The sequence below is a fragment of the Gloeophyllum trabeum genome, assembly GCF_000344685.1.
Source record: "Gloeophyllum trabeum ATCC 11539 unplaced genomic scaffold GLOTRscaffold_00006, whole genome shotgun sequence".
In the NCBI taxonomy this organism is placed as follows: domain Eukaryota; kingdom Fungi; phylum Basidiomycota; class Agaricomycetes; order Gloeophyllales; family Gloeophyllaceae; genus Gloeophyllum; species Gloeophyllum trabeum.
In genome coordinates, this window is record NW_006920415.1 from 772902 (window position 1) to 784274 (window position 11373).

Below are 11373 nucleotides of genomic sequence, written 5' to 3' on the forward strand. Positions count from 1 at the left end.
GCGAGGTCACAGGAGCTGCAAAAAATGCCAGTAGACAATATAGGTTCCGCAAGCACCGGTGACGACTTCAGGAGAGGGCCCCTTCTTCTTGCAGACTGGAGAAAAGAGACAAGGCAGGGCCTCAATGTTTGGCAATGCAGCAGACAGCCTGCCAAAAGACGCATCACGCAGAGTACATCTTTATAATGTCCTCCAAATAAATTAGGGAAACAAGGCAGAGTATAGTACGCCTATAGCACTCTAGTATACATTCGTTCAAGTAACTTCTCACCGGGCGCGTCATCACCTCGAATACCCCTCCAACCAAATTCGCAGCTCCCTGACGAGCCTCTTCGCCGCGACCTCGAGCTTCTCGTCCCTCGTCCGCGGCACCTCCACAATCGTCCGCTTGCCCCCTCTCGCATTCAGCACAAGGCCCGCCTTTCTCGTGGAGAACGACACCGACAGCGCCACGAACGGCAGCGGCTGCACCGCGCGCCCCTTCTCCTTCCCCTTCTCGCCGTCGGCGCTCACGACGCCGTCGCGCACGCCGTAGTGCCGCACGAGGTCCTCGAGCCGGCTGCGCGGCTGCATGAGGTCGAAGAGGTCCTTGAAGCTGTCCTCGCGCTCGATGTGCAGCTCCGACTCGTCCGCCCAGACGTCCTCGCGCACCTTGAGCGCGATGAACTGGTCGAGGACGGCGGTTTCGCGCTGGGTCGCGTTCACGGGGGTCTGCGCGGGGCTGGAGGAGCTAGAGGTGGATGCAGCGGTGTAGGGAAAGGGGTCGGAGCTGTATGGCGGGCGGATGAGGGACTCGTAGGCGGGGAGGTAGGTGGACCGGAGGACGTGCATGCATGCTGGAGAGCGATAGGTATCAAGGCGCTCTCGTATTTGGGGCGGCTTCACCTACCGATGTAGAACGCCCTGTTCACGAGGCGCAGGCTGGTGCTCAGCCAGTACAGCGTCTTCCGCTGCCTCTCCAGCTTCCCCTCGTCTTTGTCCGCGGTCCTGGGGAACGTCGCATACACGATCTGCAGCAGGATGTGCGACGGAAGCGTTGCGAGCGTCAACTTCGGCCTCGGGAAGTGGTTGGGGAACGGCGGCGGGCTGACGGGCCCAGCAGCATAGTACGGGGGCGGCGGGGGCAGGTTGCGGTGCATAGACTTGTCGTCCGTAATGACCACCATTGCGATTGGCTTGGGCGTCAAGTCTTTATCTGGGCTGTGTGGCTGAGTAACTGGGAATGCGCAGGGAGGCACGGGATTGAAGGGACTATATATACCAGGCTTGTGTTCCGCTCCACGGTGAGTGGAATCTGCTGCGTTCAGGCGCAGTATGCTCAGATGGAATCAAGAAGCAGCAGGAGTCGCCGGCGTCGTGACTCGCAGTATGCTGGGCACTGCAAGCTCGGAATGCTTCCGTGTGGATGCTGCGCGACCTCGGCGCACATGGAAGCTGTGCAAGCTGGTTCACGTCCGCGAAATTGCAATGCCGCGACACTTTAAACAAACGAGAGAACCAAGTTGGACGCGAATTGCAGCACAGAGATGCCCTAGTAGTTTTGCTTCTGAATCCACAGCGAAACAGAGCCACTAGGACATTGCTGAAATGCAGCCGGATCAGTCTCAAAAATACCCTCGCCGCGTGAAGTAATGTATGCGTCTCTGCGCGCAGCACTTGTTACAGACTTTCTTCCAAGATGATACGGAAGAAATCCTTGAGATAACTTGCACGTTGACTGGTCGTCGAGAGCTCGATGTAAAGGACTCCAAACCGCCAGACGGTGCCGAAGGAAAAAAAAAGAAGTGAGACCAAGTGAGAATACCGTATCGGGCAACTCGGCCAAGGGCTATCCCTGAGCTGGTCGGGGTCCCTTTTCAACCATGGGGACCCCGGAACCGGAGAACGCCTCCCAACCCCGACACACAACCACCCACCGGCGGCCACAACTGCTCATTAGATATTTAAACATTATGGGATCGTCAAAACGACACCAGCGGAGCGCGAGAGCGCCGCAGCAGAGTGAGTGTGCGCCGTGCGCGGACATCCCGCTTCACTGACCCCGTCGCGGTGACCTGGCACTAGTGCGATCGCGCACAACGAGGTCCAAGGGAAAGGTGTGTTTGCCACCATTTGATCGCTGTTTCCCTGGCGTTTTGCGATAAAATACTAAACATGAATCGTTCTGTAGCTGCTATCGGACCCCGTGCAGAACACGCAGGACCTGCACCAGCAGCTGCGTGCGATGGGCCTCTACGCCGCCAACACCCTCGGCGACGGCAACTGTCTCTTCCGCGCGCTCTCCGATCAGCTCTACGGGACTGAGTCCTATCATCTTCAACTGCGCCAGCAGGTCTGCAATTGGATCGAGGCACACAAGGACCGGTACGCCCCTTTTTGCGATGACGAACGAGGCTTGGATACACATCTTCGCTGTATGCGCCAACCTGGTATGTTTTCACTGGTTTACGAGTCTCGCACGTATCTTATCTTTGTTGGAACGTAGCTACTTACGGCGGGCACATGGAGTTGTCTGCCTTTGCGCACATGACGAAGCGGGACGTGAAAGTCGTCCAGCCTGGCTTAGTCTATGTCATCGAGTGGGCTGCCGGCGGGGACTTTGATGAACCAGCTCAGCCGTCGTCGGGTCCGTCATCAGAGCCCGACACTTCAGTTGATGATCCCGCTCTCGACGCTCGGGAGCGACGACGGTTACTACGGGAGAAGAAGCGCGAGGCGAAGGAGAGGAAGCAGAAGGAGAAAGAAATCCAGCAGCAGGTGATCGAAGACACAAACGACGAGGATGAGGATTCCCATGCAACGGTATACGTAGCGTAAGTGTTCTTTCCTCTTGCTATCTACGCCCATCTGATGTGGCTACAGGTACTACGACTGGGAGCACTTCTCGTCTATCCGTAACATCCGCGGTCCTCACACAGGCCCTCCGCGCGTGCGAGAAGAACCACCTCCCGATGCTGACGAACCTGATGCACTGCCTCCTACACCGTCCAAGAAGAAGCCCCCATCAAAGGTCCGGTCGCGCGCTTCAGTATCAGCCACGTCGCCGACCAAGCCCAAGCCCGCGCCTCCTTCGCAGCCCCAATCCCTCTCCGCCATCCCCGCCCACCTCCAATCCGAAACCCCCACCTCCGTACCCTCGACGCCCTCGCAAATCCCCCTCCCGCCCTCGCGCTCCCCCTCGCCCATCCTCTCCTCCGTCCCGCCCTCGAGCCAGGCGAGTATCGCCTCCGACACCTACCGCCGCTCGCCGAAGCGCTCCTTCGACGCGTCCTCGGGCTCCTCGCAGTCGTCCGAGAAGCGCGTGCGGCGCCTCGTGGACCCGGACCCCGACGACGAGGACACGCCCGCGCTCTCCGCGAGCGGGTTCACGACCGAGTCGTCCGCGTCGTCGCCCGAGCCGCCGCCGGCGCCCGTGCCCGTGCCCGTGTTGACCAGGCGCGAGCGCAAGAAGCTCGGGCTGCCGAAGCCTCGCCCTGGGATGACCACGCGCAGCGCGGGGAAGATTGTCATCCCCGGGGGGCGCTACCGGACGAAGCCGGGGAGCACGACGACGGGGCCGAAGCTCGCTGCCGATGGAGCGGACGAGGGCGGCGAGTGGAAGAAGAACGGGACGGGGCGCGTGGATGTAAGGGGCTTCAGGGAGCTCAAGATCTAGTGTGGTTGTTGGTTGGTTTGGTTGGTTGGCTCCCTCGTCATGACGCGACGCACTCTTCATCGGCACACATTCACCACGGACTGACTGGCATACACACATCTCTTCTATACATACAGCTGCAGCAAGGTTACGTATATCTCTTTCTCTCTCCAGGTCTGGTCCTTGCATCCATCCATCCATCCATCTACTCCTGTATACGTATCGCATAACATCTCCATACCCCGTCGGCATTTGTATATTCCCTAGTTACTACATACATACATCACTGGACGCTCGCAATCGCATTCGTCGTCGCTAGTGCCGTTGTCGTGCTTTTTGTTGGTTGCGTTTGTATCAGTAGTCGGTTCAACTAGTATTTGCTCTCAAGGAGCGTATGTCTCGTTCATGACAAGTTATGTTTCCTTCCAAATTCTATTCGGTCTAGAATCTGTACATAATTATGTACATCAGTCGTACAGAAAGGTCCTTCAAGTCTGAGCGGATCTCTGTTGCCCCCGGACTTGCAGGCTGGCGTGAACCTACCGCTGCAGCACCACCGTAGACTTCCCTCCAACAACATTTACAACGCCCTCCACCACGTGGGCCTCCACCCCGTTCACACACACCTTCCCCCCTTCCACTGCATATGGCAGCCTCACCACCCCCTGCGTCCCCTCCGGAACATCCACCTCCACTGTAAAACCCCCCTCTCCCTCCCACCACTTCACCCCGAACCACCCCAGGCCCGTGCTGAACCCGCCCTCCGCGCGGGGCAGCCCGCTCGGGTGCGGCGCGACGCTCCATGTTCGGCCTTGCGGGGCGGTGATCGTCAGGCCGAGGACGTAGAAGGTGAGCGCGGAGGTGGGCCCGGAGGACCACCCGTGCGCGTGGGAGGTGTAGGACGGGTCGTAGTTGTAGCCGCGGTAGCTGCGGTAACTATGTAGTATGTACGGGAATGTGAATAGGGTTAGCCTGCGGGAGAAAGGGGAAAAGGGGGAGGGCGGACGTACGAGAGCGAGCCGTTAGCGGTGAACCCCTCCAGCAGGGTGGACTGCACGCTCAGGTTGGTGGCGAGCATGTACCCCCACTCGCGGTGGAGGAGGTCCATCGCGCGCGCGTCGTTGCCCGACTCGAAATGCGCTTGGAGCTACATACATTCACCATCATCAGCATCGACCAACATCTCCGTTACATCAAAATGCATATGCACACGCGCACCTCAAGCCCGCCGATAAACGGCGATATCGTATCCGGCAACTCGGGCGCGACCGCTCCGAGCGCGTTCCAATTCCGCTCGAGGCCCTTGCTCACGCTCCCCGCCTGCTCCGCCGATGTCGTCAAATTAAAGAGAATCGCCATGGAGTTCGCGTCCTGCGGGCAGAGCGTGGTGCTCGTGTTGTCGCGGTACATCCCCTGCTGTGGGTCCCAGAAGGCGGCGTTGAACGCAGACTTGAGCGCAGTGGCGTTGGCGGACCAGGCGGAGGACAGGGCGGGGGCGTCAGCGTAGGAGGCAAGGGACGCGCTGTTGGTCAGGACCTAGCACAGACTTTGTGAGCTAGGACATGAAGAGGAGGAGGCGAACAGACCTTGTAGAACAACGCGTTCCCCTCGGCGTTATGCCCGCCTCCGCCCAGGCGCGCCCAATCCCGCAAACCCGTAACATTCATCAATCCCGTGCTATCCACCTTCCCCTCCAGGAACCCCACCGCCTTCGTGTAGTTCGCCCACACATTTTGCAGCCACGCCGTGTCCCCGGAGTACATGTAGTAGTTATATGTACCGATGAGCGTCCACGCGTGGTACGTGTCCGAGACGGTCTGCGAGAGCGGCGGCCCGGACTCGGGGAGCGCGCCCGTAAGCGGGTCGAGGGCGGCGAACATGGTGGAGAGGGCGTTACGGGTTGGGAGGAGGTCGTAAGTGGAGACGAACTGGGTGGGGACGGCGATGCCCATGTCACCTATGAAGAAATGAGCAGGGTTAGAATATGGAAGCGGGGTGGAATGAGGGGGGAGTGATACCTGGCCAGACTGCTCTAAGGCAGAGTTAATTCGACGGGAAGGAGGAGGAGAGGGGAGGACGCACCGGTCGCGTTTGGCGCCGTCCACGATGATGGGGCCCGCTACCCCAAGCGTCGCGTTATTCGCCCACCCTGCGCAGACACGATGACTACCCACAGCCACGAAGGCCCATCCAGCCTCGAGAACGCACCTGGCGAGCTCACGAAGGGCACCTCCCGCCCGGTATCCAGCGGCACCGTGTTCGTCTGCACAGTGTACGCGCCCGCGTACCACACTTTCGTCAAAAAATCAGGGTCTTCATACCCGCTCGAGTCCTGTGCATAGAAGTACCCCGCATAATCGCGCAGGTCGTCCACATGCGGCATGAACGATATCGCGCAGGACACATTCGATATCGTTAAAGGCGTGGAGGAGGTGGAGACGAGCGTGAGGTAGCGGAAGCCGCCGCGCAGCGCGGACGCGGGCTGCGTCCACCACCCGGAGGGCAGGGGCGCGGGAACGCGCAGGACGCCGTCGTAGGACATGTTCGGTGCGGGGTAGGAAGAGTCGTCGGAGGTGAGCGGGGAGATGAAGAGCGGGGACTCGGTGAAGGAGAGCGCGAGGGACGCGGAGGGCGCCGGGCTGATGAAGGTGATGGATATCAGGCCGCCGACCTGGGTGCGTGAGCGTTGAAGGTGTCATTCGTGGACACTGGGTGGACGTACCTCGACGCCGTAGTCGAGCGTGAGCCAAGACCCGTTGCCCGCGAGCGTCGCGGGTCCCTCGTTGTCGACGAGGTTAGTTGCGCCGTCGACGGTGCCTTCGACGCGGTGGATCGCGGCGGGCCAGACGGTCTTGGACTTGGGCGCGTAGTTGAAGGCGTCCCAGGGCCCGCTCGGCGCGGAGGCCCAGACTGAATGTAGCGCTAGTGCTGCTGCGACCCAGGGGTAATGCATGGTGCAGTACCCACCGTATGGCTATCCGTTGCCCGCATTTTATGTCCGGGTAAGGTGTATGGACGCGAAGCAGAAGTGCGTACACGGGACCGTGCAGCGTCACGGGATGGCGACGTAAATATGGCTCCCGGCCCGGGGAGTGCACTGTGCTGGATGCGACCGCCTCCATAAGCCTCTGTATAATATGTATGGCCTTGGAAATGACGGCTCTTCCGCGAGCGGGGCATTTAGGACTTGAGTCCGTGAGCAGATCGGACATCGAGCGGCGTCTGCCATAGTCCGAGGCGATTCGCACACAAAGTCCCCAGCAGCTATATCAACGGTGAGGCAGGGGTTTGCAGCGGATAGCGCCGGAGATATTCGCGGGCTGTAACTGTGACAGTACCGATGATGAGCCCGCAACGCATCGATGGAATGGAACCGTTCAGGTACCGTTCACTGCACCCAGCGCGCTCTGCCGATCCCGTTACAATACTCCATCCCATGGCTAGGACGGCCAACAGCGAGCCGCGGCACCAGCTAAGGACCAAGCCGGACAGTCGCAGTCATGGCGAGGGCATCGTGACACAGAGGGATAGGACGGGAAGCTGCTGCAGAGGTCGCGATCGGAACAGAGGAGCAATCGGCGTTGGCACGCAGAGGAACCGAATAGGATCGGGTCCTGCAACAACGCCAATGCCTGATAGCAGAGGCCAAAGTCAGCCATGGCCTATCAAGGGAGTCGCGAGGCATACGTACCCGAGTCATGTCCCCGTCCCAGTCCTATCCCTCCAACCCGGCTGCACAATCGCCCTTAGTGTGTCCGACGCTTCTGTGGGCCGTCGACGAGGATGTAGGCGATGCGATGCGGATAGGCAAGGTGACCGAGCGGTCGTCGTCCGAGTGCATCGCCGGGGGCTGGTGGTCACGGGTGGCGCATGACCGACGACTACGAGACGTCGCCCACAGCCGCTAGAAATCGCTGGCAGAGACAAAGTCAGTCAAGTCAAGACGTGTCAAATAGGTCATCGAAGCGTGCATACCTCTCGTGCCCAACCTCATGCCACCCTCGGACATCGACGACGACTTGAGGCTGACGGGGTCGGCAGCGAGAGCCTGTTGCTTGCGAGCACTGGATGACTTTCCGTAAGCATTTAGAGTCGTTTTCTATCCTAGATTCGACTCTAAATGCATCAGCCGAGATGCCGGCTTGTCACGCTCGCCAATTTTGATGGTGGTCGTCGAGTTGAAGCTGTCTGCAAACTTTATTTTGTCAAGGGGGTCCGACCCCCCGGCTTATGTACTATAGGTGTGGACTTTTAGATCAATTAGAGAAATTAAAGAAATTAAATCGAAGGAGAGAGAGAAAGAGAAGGGAAAGACACTCCGTTCGGGCCCCGTGAGCTTCAGAAGGGGTATATTATTGAAAGGGTATACTAGTGCTATATTCAGGGATCTCCCTCGCTTGAAATATCCCTCGAGGCTAGTTTCTTTGGTTTCCACAGCACATGAATTTTGCTTTGCGGCGCTGCGCGCTGTATTAACTCTCTGGATAGCTTAAGGCAAAACCTGGTGGTATTTTAAGTTTGAATGGACACCTCTATGTGTATCCCACTGCTCATGTGAATCGCAAGAAATTAAGCAACCTGGAAGTCAAAATCATTTTTCTTTCGGCGGCGCTGTCGCGCCGCTCACTTTATGCATCCCAAACTTAATGAATCACTTGTCACTTACCCACCTATAGTACTCCTACCTAGCTATGTGTCCCGGATCTCACAGTACAGATATAACTCTTCAGCCCCAATTTTGGGAGTGAAATAGCACCATAAGCGGCAAAAGAGCGCATTTTCGGACAAATTCTCCAACAAAATATATCTCTTTCATTTTACAAACAGTTGTGGATGGGATCGCTTCAGTAGGAAGCTTGCACGCGTCGTGAAAAGGTAGGGAGGCTGGAGGATGGCATGTGCATGCGGTGCCACAAGCGTGAGAACACCTACCGAATACAGTATAACAATTCGAAGTCCGAACTATATCATTCAAACTCAGTTATAGATCTATTTCGCCACGCCTATAGTATAACTGCCGACCCCCCTCTTCCAGCCATTTGCAGATCGATGGGCCCGTCTTTGCTATTGCGCCCCCGCGTAAACATGACCAAATATTACCTTTTCGAGAAGAATATCATGTGACCTCCGACCCCTCCGGCCGCGTCATTAAAAATAACTGGACCCAGCCGTATTAAGTAAACGCCAATTACATTGGCATCATATGCTTTTAATGTGTGAGACATGCGTTGCTTCTTTAGTGTAGTGGTTATGCGGCATGCCTTCAGTGCTGGATGTCTAGAGTTCAATTCCTGCTGTGCACATTTTTTGATCTGTGCTTTTAGGGTTAGGGTTTATTAACTTTCCTTACTGTTGGCTTTTATATCTACCTTGTCAGCCACATGTATCACAGCTATCTAGATTTCAATGAAATTTTATTTTGCCCCATCTATATGACCCTCTTAGTCCAGACTTGAAGATACTCTAACTGGCCGGACACGCGCGCGGCGGGAAGCCCGCGTTTGCCGGCCTCACGTGACATTCTTCTGGATATGGTATATTTGTACGTGTTTGCACGGGGGCGCAGTAAAGCTACCTATCGATGGGCCCACTTTCTGAAAATCATTTACAGTCGGACCACATCGGACAAGCAATTTCAAGTCCCCGAGAGACAGAAATCGGACCATCTGGACTTCTCTACCTTCCTCCGATGTCCCTGGCACCCACTCCGACCCACTCCGACTATACGTGGTTTTCTGAATTGATGGTCTATCGATCTGCAAGCGGCTGTCAGACTCGCGCTCGCCTCTTATGGCTCGCTTAGCCTCGGTAAACGTTCGCGTATCATGCCATCATATACTTGCCATCAGTACCTTCCGTGTTTAGCCACTTTCCTTCCTTACATAGTAAGCCGCCATCAATAGCGTGACTGAGGGCTTGTGGCGTTACGGATAGGAGAAACACCTCTGTCTATCGGCTGTGCGAATGACCGTGACAAGGCACTGTGATGGCGTTTAGGACGGCCAAATCTAGGATTTTTCCTTACGGAAAGTCATCCACTGTGATGCAAGGAAGCTGTCACATTGAATTACCTGTGCACTTTGGGTTGTAAACTAAGCGATATTCTAGCCATTTGCAAATTGATGGGCCCATTTTTTGAAAATCATTTACAGTCGGACCACGTCGGACAAGTAATTTCAAGTCCCCGAGAGACAGAAATCAGACCATCTGGACTTCTCTACCTTCTTCCGACGTCCCTGGTACCCACTCCGACCCACTCCGACCATACGTGGTTTTCTGAATTGATGGTCTATCGATCTGCAAACGGCTGTCACAGCTCTCAGTAAATTAAATGTAAATCTGAAGACTCATTTCCAAGTGTTGATATCGAGGGAGACTTAAGAGTACCACTTATTTCAACTTAAAAAGTCAGCATGTAGACTCAGAGCACACATTGCAGTCTCTGGGCACTTCCGGCTTCTGCAGATCTCACTCAAAAGCTCAGACTTACCCTAGCTGCCCGAGAGCCGGCGGATGAAGCACTGACAGGACTGACAGAACAAATGACTTACCGGGAAACATTGGCAATGTTATGGAAGCATACTATGCTTCCGAGGTATCTCAAATATTTCCAAAGCAATTCATTGTCACGGAGGTATGGGCACATCATAGTCTCTTCGCTACCATACTATGGTGCGGGACACCTAGTCACCACCACTTCTGAACAACATTTATGGCACCCGCAGATCTCGACCTTTTCCCTAGCCGTCTTGGGAAAACACTCTATTTATGATAAGGATCAATTCCCCAAAAAGGATTTTCGATAGCTTCACAGCCGTTTGCAGATTGATAGACCACCAATTCAGAAAATCGCGTACAGTCGGAGTGGGTCGGAGTGGGTGCCAGGGACGTCGGAGGAAGGTGGGGAAGTCCAGATGGTCTGATTTCCGTCTCTCGGGGACTCACAATTGCTTGTCCGATGTGGTCCGACTGTAAATGATTTTTGAAAAGTGGGCCCATCAATCTGCAAAGGGCTGCAAAATTGAAGGAGTTATAATTTTGGGCACCTCCAATCTTGCCAGCTAACATAATACCAATTATGTAATCACTATATTGGGTAATATAACTGCCTAATTTAGTATCTATGAATCAAACTGACAAGCCAAAGCTTCCAGAACACGCTGATATGCACTGACACACAACAATCACCAAGGACCAAAAGGAATAAACCTAAACCCCGTGATATGGGTGAAGGCGGTCCGAGACAACTGAAGGGTATTTAATAGTTCGAGGGGGAAAGGAGGAGTAAGACGCCTTAGGGTAGTCTGTAGGAAGACCTAGAAAAATAAAACAAAACCTTGACGCCTGAAACAAACACCAAGGGACGCTCCGGAGTATTTATCTCCGGAAAATCGCAGACAAAGTCGCAAACCACGAAACCGAGTGTAGGTTTGGGCCCACGGGAGTAGAAATTGCTAGCGAAACTTGGTTAATTTTATTTCGCTATGTGAGACGCACCGGAGCTAATTTAATCGATGGCGGAGCTAATTCACTCGACGAGTCAGGCCTATTGGCAAAGCTAAGATCGGTTATAATTCGCTAAGTTCGACGCTTTCGAACTTCTCGGGTCGCTGAGATCGTAACGCTAATTCTCTGAGATGGTGAAGTCGAAACTTGTTTTTCTGTATGCTACTTTGTACAATTTATACTACAGGAATGGCTTTGCGACCGTTCGGAGATAAATAACAAATAAACACCGC

General features: G+C 55.6%; 3 protein-coding genes across 3 annotated transcripts; 1 reads left to right on the forward strand and 2 right to left on the reverse strand.

Annotated features, from left to right (window-relative positions):
* Nucleotides 1-157: 157 nt before the first annotated feature.
* Nucleotides 158-1275, reverse strand: GLOTRDRAFT_75877 (uncharacterized protein). The gene is made up of 2 exons (XM_007867575.1): nt 890-1275; nt 158-836 (listed from the first exon to the last, which is right to left on the reverse strand). The coding sequence occupies exons 1-2, from the start codon at nt 1164-1166 to the stop codon at nt 283-285; spliced, it is 831 nt and encodes a 276-aa protein (XP_007865766.1). The 5' UTR covers nt 1167-1275; the 3' UTR covers nt 158-282.
* A 677-nt stretch (nt 1276-1952) lies between these two features.
* Nucleotides 1953-4056, forward strand: GLOTRDRAFT_138531 (cysteine proteinase; the record flags this gene model as incomplete). The annotated part of the gene is made up of 5 exons (XM_007867576.1): nt 1953-2001; nt 2065-2096; nt 2171-2429; nt 2486-2813; nt 2863-4056. 5 exons carry the CDS (start codon nt 1953-1955, stop codon nt 3653-3655), a joined length of 1461 nt encoding a protein of 486 aa, XP_007865767.1. The 3' UTR covers nt 3656-4056.
* A 117-nt stretch (nt 4057-4173) lies between these two features.
* Nucleotides 4174-6587, reverse strand: GLOTRDRAFT_121201 (Six-hairpin glycosidase; the record flags this gene model as incomplete). The annotated part of the gene is made up of 8 exons (XM_007867577.1): nt 4174-4561; nt 4645-4781; nt 4853-5170; nt 5221-5591; nt 5653-5666; nt 5717-5783; nt 5843-6305; nt 6357-6587. 8 exons carry the CDS (start codon nt 6585-6587, stop codon nt 4174-4176), a joined length of 1989 nt encoding a protein of 662 aa, XP_007865768.1.
* Between the last annotated feature and the right edge of the window lie 4786 nt (nt 6588-11373).